This window comes from Bos mutus, chromosome 22, assembly GCF_027580195.1.
Source record: "Bos mutus isolate GX-2022 chromosome 22, NWIPB_WYAK_1.1, whole genome shotgun sequence".
Taxonomy (NCBI): Eukaryota; Metazoa; Chordata; class Mammalia; order Artiodactyla; family Bovidae; genus Bos; species Bos mutus.
In genome coordinates this window covers 61,602,752-61,620,320 of record NC_091638.1, presented here as the reverse complement: position 1 = coordinate 61,620,320, position 17,569 = coordinate 61,602,752, and the positions used below count along the sequence as shown (strand labels likewise).

The 17,569-nt window shown below is 64.7% G+C and overlaps 1 protein-coding gene across 1 annotated transcript; it reads left to right on the top strand.

Moving 5' to 3' along the window:
- The first annotated feature begins 1,764 nt into the window (after positions 1 to 1,764).
- TOLLIP (toll interacting protein) lies at positions 1,765 to 17,483 on the top strand. The gene is made up of 6 exons (XM_070358924.1): positions 1,765 to 1,922; positions 9,865 to 10,014; positions 11,707 to 11,889; positions 12,559 to 12,711; positions 13,290 to 13,380; positions 15,465 to 17,483. The coding sequence occupies exons 1-6, from the start codon at positions 1,890 to 1,892 to the stop codon at positions 15,674 to 15,676; spliced, it is 822 nt and encodes a 273-aa protein (XP_070215025.1). The 5' UTR covers positions 1,765 to 1,889; the 3' UTR covers positions 15,677 to 17,483.
- Positions 17,484 to 17,569: the final 86 nt, after the last annotated feature.

Genomic DNA, 17,569 nt, shown 5'->3' with positions numbered 1-17,569 from the left:
TATTTTTAATTGAAGGGTAATTGCAATATTGTGTTGGTATACCTATTTTCCCTCCTTGAGCCTCCCTCCCACCTCCCACCCCTCTAGGTGATCACATATCCCCAGTTGGAGTTCCTCAATTTGAGTCATACATCAAATTCCCACTGGCTGTCTATTTTGCATATGTTAGTGTACAGTTTTCCAAGCTACTCTCTCCATTCCTCCCACTTCCTCCTTCCCACCCACCATTTAGGATATTTAGACACATGTGTAGATTAGTCTCCTCCGAGATCCTCTCCACCTTTCTCTAACGCTCTTTGTGTCTTTGTCTACAGAATGGATCTCCTGGTTAGCTTGATGGCAGACACTGCACAGATCAGAGATGCGAGGGCAGAGGTCAGGGGTTCACGTCCCCAGGCCCCTCCCACAGCCCTGTGGTTGGCAGTGACTTCAGCGTCGGCTGAGGAAGCCTCTTTCCCTGACCTCTGCTCCCTCCCTCTCTTCCAGGCCAGGAGTAGTGGTAGCTCCATGAGACTAAAAGTCCCTCACGCTTTGCTTTTTCACTTCGCTCTGCCCTTTCTTGGTAAACAGGACATTTGCTGAAGTCTCTCCAGTGTTCTTCCTGAGAACACTGACTGTTTCTTGCTGGGACCCTGACTGATACGATAATTGCCAGCAGAAGTGACCACACAAAACAGGCTCTAAATGGGACGCTGGCCTTGGTGCACGTCTGTTTGATGGGTGTGTGGATAAAATCCTTGCCCAGGGAAATCGAGTACCAGGAGCCTGTGTCATCCAGGGACATCCCAATTCCTAAAATTATCACCAGCGGTGGCATGGGACGCTGTGCGAGTGGGTATCTAGTCGCTTGGGCAAATGCGGGATTGCAAAGACCGTGCAGTGGGCTGGCTACTTCTGAAGGTTCGGGAAGCTACACACCAGGGAAAGGACGGTTCAAGCCTCGGGTGTGACAGTGCCCTCAAGGCAAGCCACCGGGAACCTCTGCAACTCGACAAGCTGGGATTCGTACTGGTTTGGAGACCAGTAAGACCACACACCCTGGGGACACACAGGGGGACCCCATGTAGGACTGGGGCTTTTGTAGGTGATTCGGGGTAAGGTGTAAGGACGCGGGGTCTCGCTGTGGATTGGGTGCCATCTGGAAGCTTCTTAATACTTCCCATCTGGAAGGAGAGGCGACTGGCGGGCGGCTGAGGCTGTGACGCGAGGGGGGAAGCGGCGTTCCAGCTCGGGTGGGAGAGGGTGGCCACTGGCGGGGGCAGTCCACGCGACTGACTGGAGTGGCCAGCGGCTGTCTCCTGCTGCTGCCTGGAAACCGCCTGTGTCGACAGCAGAACACCAGGCCCGGGGAAGCCGCCTCGGATGGAAAAGCGCAAAGCTGCGTGGAGACTCCAGAGACTGCCCGTCCAGCAGCGTCGGGCAGACCGTGCCGAGGGGCCGGCGGGCAGCAGGGGCATCGCGCGGCCTCACTGCCGGAACACTCGGAAGGCCGCGGCCGAACCGGGTCACGCCGGCCACTCGCTGGGCGCAGCCGGGCCACGAGAACGCCGCATGAGCGGCGGCTCCTATCACAAACCGCACGGGCCAGCCGCGCCCAACTGCCCGCCGCGCCCAACTGCCCGCCGCGCCCCAGCGCGCATGCGCACACTGCCGGCTCGGGAGCCATTTCGCGGGGCCGCGGCGCAGGGGGTGCAACTGCGCAGGCGCCCAGCGGGAGCGCGCGCGCCTGCGCGAGAAGCCGGAAGCGGCGGGGCGCACTGCGCCTGCGTCGGGGCCGGGCGGGGGCGGGGCCGCCGTCAGCTGACTGAGGCGGCTGCGGCCTCGCGGGACCGCCGTCTGGTCGCGTCTCTGTCAGCTGTCGGTGGGCTAGGCGCGGGGCCGGCCGGACCATGGCGACCACCGTCAGCACGCAGCGCGGGCCGGTAGGCTCCGGCGGGGGCGAGCTCCGCGGCCTTCGGGCACAGGGAGGGCCCGACGCCGGGCTCCGTGCGAGCGGAAGGGAGTCCCCGGGAGGGAGAGGCCGCGCACTGTGCGGGTCCCGGGGAGGAGGAGGCCTCACGCTCGCTGGGTCCCCGAGGCGGGGGGTGGTCGGCGCCCGGTGGTTCCCCGGGAGGAGGAGGGTCGGCGCCCGGGTGGGGGAAGGTCGGCACCCGCTGGGTCTCCGGGAGGAGGAGGTCGGCGCCCGTTGCGTCCCCAGGATGGGGGAGGGTCGGCGCCCGTTGGTTCCCCGGGAAGAGGAGGTCCCGTCCCCACCGGCGAGCCCCCGGGATGGGGGCGGGTCGGCACCCGCTGGTCCCCGGGGCGGGGGAGCGTCGGCGCCCGTTGCGTCCTCGGGAGGAGGCGGCCCCGCCCCCACCGGCGGGCCCCCCAGGTGGGGGAGGGTCGGCCACCGCTGGGTCCCCGGAAAGAGGCGGCACCCTGTGCCTCGAGTGTTCCTCCGTAGAGGAGCACCGGACAGCGCTTGAATGAAGGAGGGTCCAGGCCCCGCTGTGTCCGTCGGTCTCTTCGGTAACGCATGAGGGGTCCTGAGCCGGGAGTCCTCTTCCGCCCCCGGCCCTGGAGCCCTGTCTCCTGCGCCGCTACTGTGTCCGGGTTCAAGAGCAAGGCTCGGGCTCCTGGGGAGTCGCCTCCAGCCCCCATTCAGACTGGGTTGGGGTGCCTGACCATGAGCAGTGACGTTTGTTTATTTAAATCACAGTCAGAGTCTTGAGTTGGGACAAGGTTGTGGTTGATGCTTTGATGTGGGTTCAGCAGGGAAGTCCCCGCAGCCCTGGGCTCTTCACCCTCCCGTCAGGGTGGACAGATCTTGTCTGTGTCTCTCCCAGCCGAGACGAATCTATCTACACGACATCTTTCTGAGTTTGGGGAAAGCAGGTCTTGTTGGAAGCCTTTTGGGCACAGGTGCTCTTTCTGAGCGTTCGAATGGGACGTAACAGGACTTCGTGACAGACATGGGTGTGGAAAGGTCCGGGAGTCCGTCGGGTGGATTCTGGCCCCTGACTCCACGTCTCCATCTTCACTGCACACGGGGGCTTGGAGCAGGCTGAGCGTCGGCGCTTCCTCCATTCTACATGGCGGCTCCTCAGAGAAGCTCGGGGCGCAGATGATCCGCTCCCCTGGGGCAGGGCTGGTGTCCGTTCTGTCCCGGCTCAGACCTGCTGGGAGCTCAGGGCCTTCATCAGGCAGGATCCACAGGCAGACATACGCAGGCCTGCTGGGACCCAGGGGAGGGGAGCGCGTGGTGAAGGCGGGCCTCCTCTCGTCCAGAGGGATGTTGGCCCTGCGCTGACGTAGGGCTGTGACGGGGCCCAGGCGGCAGGGGGTGTCCGGATATGAGGCCTGTGCTGTTGAGGTCCCAGTGACCCAGACGACCTGCACGTTCTCTTGTCAGGGTCGTGGGCCCCACACGTGGACTGGCAGGTGTTGGAGGGGTGCTCCTCAGGAGCCGAGTTTATGCCGTGAGGTTCGGTCTGGGCCAGAGCAGCTGGGGGCTCCGGCCCTTGGGCGCGCTGGCCTCGGTGCAGGGGCTCTCGTGTCTTGTGCAGCATGGCTCACTGATGCCGCCACCAGGCTCACAGAGGAGCCAGGCCTGGGCCTGGAGGTCTGACCTGGAATCGTGGTGAGCAGTGGCCTCCCTGGGCCAGGGCGTGGGGTGAGTAGGGTTGTGGAGGAAGCACGTCTGACCGAGACTTGAGGGAGGGGGAGCGTGGAAAGCAGAGCCTGAGGGCGGGGAGAGCCGCTGCTTCGAGGCTGGGGGTCCTGGGCGGGGTGCCTGTGCTGGGGGCGGGGGGGTCACTAGTGTGCTTCCTGTTTTTTCTGGAGCTTTTGCCTGGTACCTTCCCTCTGGTTCACGTGTCCCCGCCAGTCTACCCCCCGTGGGTGAGCTGCACTTGTAGAGGCTTCCTTTGCTGTCGGCGTTGGGGGCCCTTCCTTGTGCGGTTACTAGAGTCTGGCGGAGACCTCCTCCCTTGCCAGGATATGTGGACTCGGCGTTGCCTGCCCCCCTCCTACTGTCCATACAGACTGTATTTAAGGACAAGTAGACCACACTCATCTATACCAACAGGCCCCCCAAAACCAAGCAATAAAACTCAAACACAACTCTCTGCCACCCCTGGTGAGTCACAGGTTCAGCAACAGTGATCACTTCGTGCAAGGCTGACGAGGACCCGGCCATCACAGGCCAAGTGGCGTCACCCGACAGCTTGCCCTCAGGCCTCACGAGGCAAATGACAGAAAGGGGCTGTACTGACCAGCCCGCATCTCCAAAAGCTGGACAAGTGGCCCTCATTGCTCCCGTCGGCCTAGAGTCTGTCCTGTGCGTGCCTGGCGCAGTGGGGCCCACGGACGGCGTGGCGTGTGGCAGAGCTGCGAGACCAGCCGGGGCCTGCAGCAGGGGCTTCCTGTGCCGGGTCCCGGCCGGGTGGCACGCCCAAGGGCCAGCCCTCTGCTGGGGATCCCAGCCCGGCCCACACAGGACAGGCAGCGTTCAGCCTCAGCCCAGGGTCACTGACCAGGGGACCCGGGCCAACTCTGAAGCCTGATGTCTCCTCCTGTGCCTGGGGAAGGACGGATGGGCAGGGCCCCCAGGCACGAGAAGGCAGAAGTGGCCCGCCACTTGGAGATTCTCTCTGTCCCCGAGTAGGGCGCCCGAGGGGCTGGGGACTGACTGAAACTCCAGAAGACGTGGCATTTGTGTCTTGAGAATAGTTTTCCCTGAGTGGCCACTGAGGGTTGCCCGCCCTGTGCTGTCTGCCCACTTTCAGCGGTGCTGGCATTTCCCTTCTGACTACCTTCTCCACCCTGTGCTTCTGTCTGGTCCACAGAGGGTGAAGAAGCACGACTGGGCACCCACGGGAGTGACTGTGTGGGGGTCGGAGGAGGTTTGTGGCACGTGTTGCTGCAGACCCTGTGCCATGCTGTGTGCCCGCAGACTCTAGGCCTACGGGAGCAATGAGGGCCACTTGTCCAGCTTTTGGAGATGCGGGCTGGTCAGCACAGCCCCTTTCTGTCATTTGCCTCGTGAGGCCTGAGGGCAAGCTGTCGGGTGACGCCACTTGGCCTGTGATGGCCGGGTCCTCGTCAGCCTTGCACGAAGTGATCACTGTTGCTGAACCTGTGACTCACCAGGGGTGGCAGAGAGTTGTGTTTGAGTTTTATTGCTTGGTTTTGGGGGGCCTGTTGGTATAGATGAGTGTGGTCTACTTGTCCTTAATTACAGTCTGTATGGAAGGCAAGACGCAGGCTCAGGTCTTGCTCTGTCTTTGCAATATTCAAAGGAAGGAGCGGTTCATCTCTTCGGGCTGGTGCGTGGCTTTGTCTCTCTCTTGGTTGGAGTCTGGCCCGAGCTCCCTTCTTGCTCAAGTGGCCCGCTCTCGCCAGGTGAGTCCGTCCCTCTGGCCCAAGTCCTGGGCGAGGGGTGGCTTCTCCGCCCAGCTGGCCCGTGTCCTGATTCCCCAGGCTCCGTGAGCTCTGCTCTGGATTCTCTGTGGCTGAGCTAGGAGCGCTTCCGGGCTGAGAAGGCCCCGTCTTCCTGTGAGTCAGACCTTGTTGCGTGTGGTGGCCCTGCTGGCCTGTGCAGGCCTTTCTTGTTTGGTTTGTTGCGATGAGGGACGCCAGCTTGCTTTCAGGGAGCGTCTGCCTGGTGGATTTCCGTTCTCGGACTCACTCTTTTGAGTGCGAGTGTCGGGTGGGTCTGCCGTCAGCAGCACGCGCTCGACCATCAGGTCTTCACCCTTTGACGGGAACGTGTTACTGTTACGTGCACGGTTACACACACGCTGTACTTCCCAGTACTTCCTTTTGTGCTTTTATTTGCCTGCTTTTCTTCTCTTTCTCTCCTGCCTTCTGTTGGAGTCATTGACCCAGGTACGTTCCATTTTCGTTCTCTGCTGGTTTGGAAACACGTCATCCTTCTCTCTTGTTGCAGTCCTCCTGGGGACATCACCGTGTGGCCCAGGGGGCTCTCAGGTCCGTCCCTGTAACGGCCCTCCTGGGCAGCAGGCGGCCTCGGTGACCTCTGCTTTCCTCCCAGAAGTGGTGTTATTTTGATGAGCTAGTGTTTGTTCAGATGGATTGTTCGTTCTGCTTTCTCTGATTCCTGAAAAGTCTGTGTGATATCTGGGACTCTGAGCTCACGGTCCCCTCCTCTCCGGATGTGAAGGTTGCCCGTGTGGCCTCTGCAGCAGACCCCCTCTGCTCAGGCGCCCGCGTCTCCGCGTCCTTCGCCCCGCCCCGCCGATGCTGCTGCCCCGGCCAGCACGGGAGGGGCCGCTGCCTGTCACAGTGGAAAGGCCCCGGGGCAGAACCTGCCTGCATTCTGTGGGGCGCAGGAGTGAGCAGGTGGGGAGCGGGACTCAGGTGGTGACTTGTCTGGGGTTTGTTCTGGGGCCTCTGAAAACGGCTGCAGCTGTGGACACAGGTGTGATGCCCCTCCCTGCTGGGGGTCTTCATCTTCATGGGGATTTCCTTCATTCCCTGGAACCCTCGCTGAAGTTCCCGTTGCCTCAGGCGGCAGCCCCAGCCCCTTTGCAGCTCCCACCAGAAACTCGCGCACACCCACAGGTTCTCTTGTGGCTCTGCCTTCTGAGCAGACCCAGAGTCGGTTCCTTCTCAGCCTGGGCACCTCCACACCTGCCTCCCCTGCCCAGCTGGTCCCCGCTGTCACCCCTGGGGCCAGGCCCCAGGCAGAGCCCGCTGTGCATGCAGCCCCTCGCCCACCCCCACCCCGGCCCCTCCTCGTCTCCGAGTCAGAGCCCGGCGCTCCTGGAGCCCGTCCGCCTGCCATGCTCCTGCCCTCCCTGGCTTGCCCGGCTCTGGCCACCTCCCCGCCGTCCCTGGAGCAGCCCCCCGGGCTCCTGGCCAGGCCTGTGCCCCACTTCTCCCCAGACCCTGCTTGCCGCCCCTTCCTGCCTTCAGGTCCCTGCGGAGGCGGCGTCTTCTCCCAAGGCCGCCTCAGCCGGCCACGCCGTCTCCCCTCAGGCAGCAGTGGGACCTTGTGCGGTTGCCTGTCTTCTGCTGTGACCCGAGCCCCGCGGGCGCTGCGATTGCCCAGCGTCTGGCTGTGAAGACGCGCACGTGCGGTGAAGCTAAGGCCTTGCCGTGCCGCGCCCGTCCGCCCTGCCCTGCTGCCCCACAGCCTGCCGGTGGGGCCGGTATAGTGCAGTGTGGACGGGGCGCTCCCGGTCAGTTGACTGTAGTGTGGACGGGGTTGTTGCGTCTGAGTCAGTTGCGCCAGGCCCTGAGCAGCATGAGAGGCGCAGGTGCTCCTGGCCGGGCCCCCAGGGGCCGCTCACTGTCTGTCCGCGGCGTGGTCTGGTGCGCGTGTGGCTGGTGGTGCCCTCTCTGCTCTTGCCCTCTGGCATCCTTGTGCCCACTTAACGCCTCCTCTTGGCCCCCGTCCGGGGCTCACGTGGACTGTCCGCAGGGCTGGGACAGCCAGACGCTTGGGCTTCAGTGGCCTGTCCGAGTCTGGGCCATTTAGGAAGTTGGGGCGGCCTGCAGGATAGGAACGGGAGGAGAGCTGGTCTCCGGGAAGGACGGGGCTGTTTGCAGTGACACCTGGCAGAGGACAGGGCTGGGGGCTCCATGGAGTCCTTCGGGAGCCGCCCCCTCCTCGGCTGGGTTCGGAGGCGCTGGTGGTACCCGCCTTCCCTCTGGTGGCTTCCAGATTTTTCCTTCTCGTTCCTTGAGGCAGGAGGAGGATGGGGTGGGCAGGGAGGGTGACGGCGCAGAGACCCACCCCATGGCTGCAGTGGCCCGCGTGGTGATGGTGGGAGTCGCGGGCCTCAGCGGGCACGTCCTGTGACCTCCCGGGGGTGGGGTGTGTGTGGCTTGCTCCTCCCAACAGGCCACTGAGGCTGCTGTCCGGCTGGTGGGGCTGTTGTCAACCACCCCCGGGCAGGGAGCCCCCAGGGCCTGCTCTGGCCCACTGCTGACTCAGGCCTCCGCCCCCCGCGGCGCCTGCAGGCGGTCAGCTGCCTGGACCAGGAGTCTCTGGGTTCTGTGCTGCTGCACCAGCTCTTGGCTGTGACGACCCCCCGCCCTCCACCCAGGCCTGAGCCTGGCCCACTGTCCAGTGGCTCCCATGTGACCTGTGCTGACCCAGAGCCAGCATGAGGATGGTGAAGTGGGGGCACAGCCCCGGGAGTCGACTCACGGCAGGGGACACGGACTGTGCAGGAGCGGAGCGGCCGTTCCTGACCGTCCCCGCAGGGTCCTCAGGGCTGGCAGGCGGCCGCTCCGAAGGACAGCGGGCGGGGGTGGGTTGTGCTCGACCCCGGGGCGTGGTCACCAGGAGTCAGGGTTAAAGCGCCAGGCAGGCCGGGGCGGGGCTGTGGGCATGTGGCAGCAAGCAGCCCGAGGGCTCTGGGCGGGTGCATTGTGGGCACACGGGCTCTGGTCTTGGCACTGGGGACTGGTGTGTCCTGGGTGCCTCAGCCCTTCCCGAGGGGTGCGGCCACAGGGTGTCATGAGCAGCCTGCCTCCCGAGGCCCGTGCTGGGACCTGCTCTGCTGCGCCACCACCCAGGAGACGCGCCCCACAGCGCCTTGGGGAGCGAAGGAAGGTGCTGAGCCTTTCCTGGCAACGCGGGCTCCAGGGTGCCTGGGCCCCGCCCTGCGCTGGGCCTCGAGGCAGCGGAGCTGGGGGACGTGGAGTGGATCCCGGTGTCCCCAGGGAACAGGCCACGGGGGACAGTGGCGAGGGTGCCCGTCGGAAAGGCCTCTCTGCCCCTCCATGGTTCCCGGCTGTCCCGGCGTTGGCATCAGACTCCCGGGGCCCTCTCTCCATTGTACCGGTGCTGGTTCTGGGGCGAGAGCCAGCACGCTGCGCGAGCAGCAGCAGGGCAGCAGGCTGAGGGTGCAGGGGTGGGGGCAGCCCAGAGCTGGCAGGAGCGCTCTCCCAGGGGCGCCGTGAGCGGGGCAGGCGGCTGCCGTCTGGATGCCCACCGCAAGCCGTCTGGTGCGTCTGGTGGTCCCTGGCGGTCACTGTCCGTAAACGTGATTGCCAGAGCTCACCGTGACATGCAGGGTCTTCTCTCCCGTGTTCCCTGAAGCCGCCGTGTCCTTCAGGGCCCTGCACAGGGGTCTGTGGGCCCTGCGCTCTGGGCACCAAGGGGGGCTGTGGCCTTGGTTCCCCCCAGTAGCCAGGCCTCTGTCGTGGGTCCTGGGCTCTGGCTGCACTGTGCCCCCCGGTCCTGCACCGCCCCCACCCGGCAGAGCGCAGAGGCGGGTGGTCCAGGTCCCCAGGCACACAGGGCCGCCTGCCCTGGGGGCCATCTCTCCATACTCAGCGCCCCTGCGGAGCCCAGCTGGCCCGAGCTGGGTCTCCTGTGGTCTCCTTGGAGTCGTCACCGTCTTGCCGTCAGACCGCACACGCTCCACTAGCGGGCGTGTGCCCAGGAGCCGGCGCTCTCCCGTCACTTTCCCTGTCCAGGGCCGGGTCCCGGGGCTTCTGCTGGTCAGTCTGTTGGCTTCTTGGCCTCCAGGGTGCTTCTGTGTGTGAGCTGTTCTCCTGAGGCATCCGCACAGAGGCTGTTCCGAGTCTGCGGGCATCCGGGCCTCAGGCTTCACCCAGTGAACAGCTCGTGGTGGGGAGGCCGTGCTTGCCGTGGTCATGGTCTGCGGCGGGGACCACCAGCATGTGGACACGCGCGTCTGAGGCCTGAGAGTGGCTCGCAGCCCCGGCAAGGGTGCGAGACCTGCTTTCAGGCAGGGACGTGCTCGGGCCTCCACGGAGCCCCTTGTGCTGGGCGCCCTGCCCCCGGGAGCACAGGCCCTGCAGGCTGGAGCCCCAGACCCGCGTGGTGCAGGCAGGGGGCCGGCCTGGGGCGGGTGTCCCCGCACTGACGCCGCGGTCCTGCAGGTATACATCGGGGAGCTGCCCCAGGACTTCCTGCGCATAACGCCCACGCAGCAACAGCAGCAGATCCAGCTGGACGCACAGGCCGCGCAGCAGCTGCAGTACGGAGGGGCGCTGGGCACCGTGGGCCGCCTCAGCGTCACCGTGGTGCAGGTGGGTGCAACCCCCAGAGCCCACAGGGCCGAGCGCAGGCGCTGGGGCTGGGGCAGCAGTGGGCGGCCCCGGGCTACTGTGGAGAGCATAGCTCGCACTGGAGTCCCCACCCCTGGGGTCGGGGCAAGGGTGGGGTTTGGGGGGCAGTGAGCAGCGTGGAGCAAGTAAGTGGGAAGCAGGTAGTTCGTCTTGAGCTGGGTCCAGGGCTCCCTTGGGCTCTATGTCAGGAAGATCGTGGGCAAGGCTGGAAGGCCCCGCATTTGGCCTCCTGGGGGTATCCAGCCCAGTTCGAGAGCCCTCAAGTGGGGGTGGGAGGAGGGTGTGTGACCCCACGGCCTGTTGCCGGCACCGGGGGTGGTGGGCAGTGACCAGAATGGGGAGACTGCAGGAGGAGCAGGCGGGGAGGAGAGCCACGCTTCAATGTTGGAGACATTCAGTCAAGGGTGCTTAAAAGGAGGTGCCTGAGGCTGAGAGACGAGGACTTGAGGGGGGAGGTCCCGCGGCGACATGAGGCGCGTGTCCAGAGGTGGGCCAGCCGGTCCTCCGTGGAGGGGCGGCTCTGGGGCACGATCGTGGGCAGGTGCGCCAGAGCTCGGGGTGTTGGCCCGAGAGGGGTGCAAGGAGGCTCCCAATGGGCAGGGCTTCCTCCAAGCCTTCAGAGGGAAGAGATGGTGTCACACGGGCAGCAGGCTCTAGGGGTTTTTTAAAAAAATCAGCCTGTTGAATATGATTTCCGTGTCAGGATGCACTGGTTTGAATTTGTTTCTGTGACCTCTTGACACGTGTGTCCACTCCTGTGATAAGAGCATTTCTCCAGCACCGTGGAAAGTTCCCTTCTCTCTGCCTGTCGTGGGCTTGCCCTCAGGCCCCAGGACGCTTCCTGGAGTCTGTCCATTGCTCGGCAGGAAGCAGGGTGCCAGCCCTGGTCACCGTGAGGCTTGGGCTCCAGGGGATCAGGCCCCTCAGAGCGGATTCCCAGCCCCCCCGGGCACTGGGCAGGATCAGTCACCTCTAAGAGTCCTGCCCGGTCAGAGAGCCAGCACGGTCGCTGTCTGAGAACGCAGAGAAGGCCTTGGCCAGGCCTCGCCTCTCAGGAGGGTCCCGACCCCTGCTTCTCCGGGGCTCAGACTGTGTCCCAGGACGGCCTGCCCTTTCCACCCTCCTCCCCGGGAGTGGTGGTGGGGCCCAGCCCTGCTCAGCAGCGGGTGTGTCCTGAGACGCTGGGCCCAGCCCAGATTGCCTCCTTGTTCCTGGGCCCCAGAGCACGGTTGTCCTCAGAACGGGCTCTGGGACCCCATGGACAGCAGAGTCTGAGGCCGCTCGAGGCCATTACCTAAAACAGTGCAGGTTTGCACGTGACCTGCACAGATCCCATGTACTCAGAGCCATCCCTGGGTTACTTGTGACACCTAACACGCCGAACATGCCACAGGAGCACAGTTGTCATACGGAACAAGGCTGTAAACGCAGTTGCTGGTGTGGCAGATTCAGGTTTTGCTTTTGGAAGTTTCTGGAACGTTGTTTCCTGGTACAGTGCCTTTCACTTTGGACCTGTGGTTGTGGAGGGCCCACAGCACAGTGGTGGCCGTGTCCAGTGGGTCAGCACCCAGAGCAGCCCGGAAGCTGTGGATGGTGGGGAGGCCCCCCAGGCGGACGGCTGCCGCCCCGCCTCACGCGGCGGCTTTGTTTCAGGCCAAGCTGGCCAAGAACTACGGCATGACCCGCATGGACCCCTACTGCCGCCTGCGCCTGGGCTACGCCGTGTACGAGACGCCCACGGCCCACAACGGCGCCAAGAACCCGCGCTGGAACAAGGTCATCCAGTGCACCGTGCCCCCGGGCGTGGACTCCTTCTACCTGGAGATCTTCGACGAGGTGGGCACGCGGGCCACTGCGGTTCAGGCTCCTGGCTGCTCCAGAAGGTCGGGCATGTGTGCATGCGGGGTGCTGTGCTGTGACAGGCGCTCTGTGCCCCCAGAGTCTCTGGAACCTACACTCAGACACGTCACCACCGTGTTCAGTGTGGGCATCGCCTGACCAGGCAGGCCAGGCAGTGCTGTCCACACATGGCTCAGGGCTGACGCGGTCAGGCCCTTGGCAGGGTGGGCACTGGCCTCTTTGTGGGTGAATGGCAGGAGCCTCCTGAGTGTCCCCGGGGTGTCGGGCGCCCCAGGCCCTTCTCAGCCTGGCCCTCCACGTGCCCCAGCCCTCCTGAAGCCGGCTCAGGGTGGGGTGGGCGGCAGGGCTGGGAGAGGCTGCAGCCCTCGGGGCTCGGCCCCCTCCCTTGTGTTTCCTCCCGCCCCGCAGCCTCACCTCTGGGGCCTGGGGTGGAGGGGGAGGGGAAGGCGTGGTTCAGGGGAGCGCGTGTCTGCGGGGGTTTGGCCCCGCGGGTTGGTGCAGGCGATGGTGGTGGCTCCCTGGAGCCCCCTCCCTCCGTGTGGACCCGCAGGAGGGGAGCGAGGCGGATGCTCCGTGCTGGGCACACCCTGCGGGGGGAGGGCCCTGGGAGCTCTGGGGTCACGTGCCTTCTCCCGTCTCCCCCAGCGGGCCTTCTCCATGGACGACCGCATCGCCTGGACGCACGTAACGATCCCTGAGGCGCTGAAGCAGGGCAAGGTCGTGGACGAGTGGTACAGCCTGAGCGGGCGGCAGGGCGACGACAAGGAGGGCATGATCAACCTGGTGCTGTCCTACACGGTGAGGCCGCCGCCCCGCCCTGGTGCCCCCAGCGCGGGGTCAGGCAGGGGGCCCGGGCCGGCTGACCCCCAGCCTCAGGGCTGCCGCGCTGGTACCTGCTCACCCCTTCCTGGCACTGGACCAGGTTACTGCGGGTTCCCATGTCAGCACGTTGACTCCTGGGTACATCCTGCCTGTTGAGCAGATGCTTCCACATGGCTGGGACGCTGCTACTGTACTTAACTAACTGCAGCCAGAGAGAGGCCGTCCCGAGGCGTCAGGAGTCTGAGCCTGAAGTTCACACTTCGGTTTACGTTCTTGAGCAGCGTCCTCTGTTGATGTTCGGCTCAGGGGTCATCTCTTCTCAGTCGGGGTTCCGCAGGTCTGACGACAGACGCTCCACCCAAGTCGTCGTCCTCTGCCCGCAGAGGAGCCTGTGGGGAGTCGGTGTGAACGGGAGTCTGACGGTGCGGACAGGGCGCGTCCCTGCCTCGACCCGTGGGGCTCCAGGCCCGGTGCTGTCCCCTTGCAGGGTGCTCCTGTTGAGGCTGGGTGTGCGTGTTCTGCCGTGACCCTGGGCCATCTTTGGTGTGTTTCAGTCGCTGCCGGCTGCCATGATGATGCCGCCTCAGCCCGTGGTCCTGATGCCCACCGTGTACCAGCAGGGTGTGGGCTACGTGCCCATCACAGGTGCGTCTGCCCTCCCCGCAGCACGTCTGCTGGGATGGCATCAGAGCAGGAGGGAGGTGCATGGGGTGTCAGACTAGAGGCTGGGCCTGCTCTGCAAGTGGTGCCTGGAGAGCCTCCCTAACCGGTGGTCTGCTGCTGTGTGTGGGCTTCTGCACGTGTAGGGAATAGTTTTTTTTTCTCTGTCGGTGCAAAGGTGAGTTGAAACGTATGGAGACGGGGAAGCGTGATTTCTGAGTGTTCTGAGTCACCATAGCGCGAGGCACGTCCTGTCGGGTGGGTGGACGGGCTGCGTGCCTGAGCCCTCCTGCGTGCGTTCCCCGTATGCAGCCGTTGACCTCACAGCGTTTACCTTTATGACCCGGTGGTTTGCGTCTTGCAGCAGAGTCAGGTTGGGTTTGGCTTTTCTCTTGGATTTCTGTGCCTTCACGTCAGCCTGTGGTCAGTTCCCACCCTGGCTCTGGTTGGAAGTGACTCAGCTCCTCTGCCTGTGAACGTCTGTAGGACGGGGTGGGATGCAAGCGTGGGAGGCTCAGCGCCCGGGAGATGGGCAAGGACGCGCGGATGCCGTGCACACGGTGGTGGCCACGTCCTGAGAAACCTCTGAGCTCTTGAGCAGAGCGCATGGGAGAGTGAGGGCTGGAGTTACAGCCCTGGACCCGGGCAGGGGCCTCAGGAGAGGCGGGGTGTCTGCTAAAGGGCGAGTGTCCCAGAGCCGGAAATGCAGGCCGTAGCGGGGTGGGGGCTGCAGACGGCGGGAGCTGGCGGGTGAAGCCGTCAACACCCCTGTCTCAGGTCCCCTTCCTGCTCCCTGCAGGTTCAGGGTGGCGAGCGGGCGCCTGCCCAGCTCCGGAACGCCTGGGCCCTTGGCCTCATGAGGCTCAAGGGCCCATGTGGGACCCGGCAACCTCTCGCCTCTCAGGATGGTCAGGACTAAGGGGCGGCGGGCGCAGGCAGCTGGGTGCTCAGCGGGGCCGGGCCAGGAGGAGGCTGGGGGCTGGGGGCTGGGGGGCGGTGGGAGGAAGGGGCCGGGCCCCGCTCCTGCCTCGGGTGCATGTCCGGCCCCGCAGGCGGCTGTGTCCATCACATGCTCGGTCCCACCCCTGCGGCCGGCACCCCTTCGCCTCAGCGCTTGTCGGCTCTTCTGCTGGTTTTGGTTTGGATGGTTTTGAGCCGCCTTTAAGCTGAGCTCAGACAGGAAAGGAAACCATGTGAGCTGTCGGGCCTGGTTGGGTGACTGTGCTTTTGAGTTTCTAAAGACAAATGATTTTAAATCCTTTTCTGCTCTTCAGAGTGGTGTTTGACCAGGTTCTGTTTCTGTTAGCCGTAGGGTCTCAGTAGCACCGTCTTTCCTTGTGCTGGTCTGTTTTCCTCACGAGATGGTCGGAGCTTTGACTTGGGGTCTGGTGGCTCCAGGTCTGAATCTTCAGCAGCTGAGATGCCTTGAGGTTCTCAGTGTCCACAAGGGAGTGAGGGGGTGAGGCTGGCGTGGCGAGCTGACACCGGAGCCCCACGTGTTGCCCATGTGGAGTTGGGGTCTGCTGTCCCCAGGACGCTGGCCCTGGTGGGGTCTCCTTCCTTGTCAGGGTCTGACTGGGACTGGGTGCCCAACTGGGAAGGCCTGTCCTGGAGCGCTGGCAGAGAGGGCGGCGGGGGAGTCTCAGTGCTTGGGGTGGGGAGGGTGGCAGCTGGGGGTGGCCATGGTGGGAGGGGTTGACCCCCGTGGTGTAAATGGCCGAGGTCTGCTCACCCCCGTTTCTCCTGAGTGTCTGGCCTATCTGAGAGGTAATGTCGGGGGCCGAGATCTCTGGGGTTATGTTGGGGTGGGGAGACCTCTGGGGTCATGTTGAGAGGGGAGACCCTTGGGGTCATGTTGGAGTGGGGAGATCTCTGGGGTCATGTCGTGGTGGGGAGACCCCTGGGGTCATGTTGGGGTGGGGAGACCCCTGGAGTCGTGTTGGGTGGGGGAGACCCCTGGGGTCATGTCATGGGTTGGGGGAGATCTCTGGGGTCGTGTTGGGGAGACCTCAGGTGAGACCTGGCCCCACGGTGGAAGTGCTGCCCGCTGAGCCCGCCTCTGCTTGCAGGAATGCCCACTGTGTGCAGCCCCGGTGTGGTGCCCGTGGCGCTGCCCCCAGCTGTGAGCGCCCAGCCCCGCTGCAGCGAGGAGGACCTGAAGGCCATCCAGGACATGTTCCCCAACATGGACCGAGAGGTGATCCGCTCCGTGCTGGAGGCCCAGCGGGGCAGCAGGGACGCGGCCATCAACTCCCTGCTCCAGATGGGCGAGGAGTCCTAGACACGCCCGCCGTCTCGCCGCCTGCCCACCCACCCAGCTCCCCCGAGCACTGTCCCCAGCAGATCCCCGTGAACGCGCCCCACGCAGCCCCTTCCTCGGACGTCCGTGTCGCCACCCTCACCCTCGTCTGGGATGCATGTGGTTTTGGTTCTTGCAGCCGTTCTCCACGTGGTCGGGTTGGGTGGGGTGGCTCTCTTCCCGCTTCCTGTCGGAGGGTAGAGGTGGCAGGTCCCGTGCACACGCCCACTTTCTGCCGGCCGTCCTCCCAGGAGTCTCTCCTGGGAGCAGCTCCCCCCGCAGGGCTTCGGTTCTGGGCCCCTTCTGGGTGGACAGGTGGTCTCTGGTGATGCCACCTGACTGGGTAGACACACTAACGTGAGGCACAGAGGATCCACCGACAGCTGCTGTGGGTCTTGTTAGGACTTCAGGACGAGAAACTCCTCTCCTCCCCGCGGTGGTCTTCGTGGGCCTCTCGCTGGGGCCAGGCAGACCTCGTCTCGGGGCCCAGCCTGTGCGCGGAGTCCTGGGCCCAGCCTGGCATCTGCAGCCACGTCCTGAGCCTGCAGCCCCGTAGTCTTTCCTGCTGCCTCGCCCTCCATGCCATGTTGTCCCAAGGGGTCGCCGCCCCCAGACACGCTCTGACCACAGAGCTCAGTGAGGCGGGTGTTGGGGGCAGGCCCAGTCCTTGGCCTTGTCTGTCAGAGGGTCTAGGACTCTCAGCTCACCGCCGACCTCGTGTAGGAAGCTGGGCCCCAGGCTGGGTCAGCGTGGTGACCGCCGGCACCGGGAGGTCTTCTCGAGAGGCAAGAGGCGCCCCGCGGCGTGGGTGGCACCCTGCTGCCTCTGGCTGTGGACACTGAGGATGGGGCCAGGCTGGGTGGTGCCCCGTGGAAATGGGAACACAGTGCGCTCTGACGTGGTTGCTGCTGTTGGCGGTCAGCCGTGGTCGCCACTGTCTGGAGGCCTTACCCAGCCTCTGGACATGGAGACAGACCCCACCCGGTGACGTCGGGCGGTCACCTGAGGCGGCGAGGACTCAGAGCCCAGTCCTGTCCTCCACGTAGGCTTAATGGGATGCCGGCCAGAGGTCAAGCTGACCAGACTCCTCCCGTGGTGACCCGGGGGCGGGGAGGCCTGTGAGGGGGGTTCAGACCACCGGTGCCTTTGCCGCAGGCTCTCTGTAGATGCGTGAGACCGACTGGGCAGCCGCAGCCTGGCTGCAGCATTGTGACCACAGTCGGCGCAGCTCTGACAGGCCGACCCAGCCTGTACACCCCGCCCAGTGGTCCCCGGCCCAGGCGGCCCCACGCCGCCTCCCCACTGCCGCCTCCCCCTGCCTGGGCCTCCGAAGACAGGAGTCTTGGCTTCAGGGCAGCTGCAGGCCTGCCAGCTTGGGGTCCTTTGTCATGGACGCCTGCTGCTTCACTGGGTCAGAGGAGGGTGCATCTGTGGGGCCTCAAGACGTCCGATGGCCCTGCTGTCCCCGCGCTCTGCTCACGTCCATGCGCGTGTCCCGGATGCCCCTCGGGGGTCCTCAGCGCGGCGCCTGTGGCTGCCAGGCCCAGGACAGGGCGCCTTGCAGGTCGTCGTTGCTTGGTGTCGGAGAGGAGAGGCGTGTACAGCGGGCTCCCCACCCCACTCCCGTTTCAGGAGCCCTGCCGGTGTTTGCAGAAATGGTCCTTGGAGCTTTGAGTTTCAGATCATTCTGTTGGGGTCCAGGGTCCAGGTTCCTCTTCGATTGTAAGATATGTTTGTACCTTTCAGCCTTCTAACTTAATAAACGGTCTATGGAAAAACAGAGAATCCAGTCGTTCAGAGAGAGTTTACTGTTTTTGTTCCACTTTAATCTGGCTTGTAATAAGCCAGTTGATGAAACGGCTTACCAGCAGACTA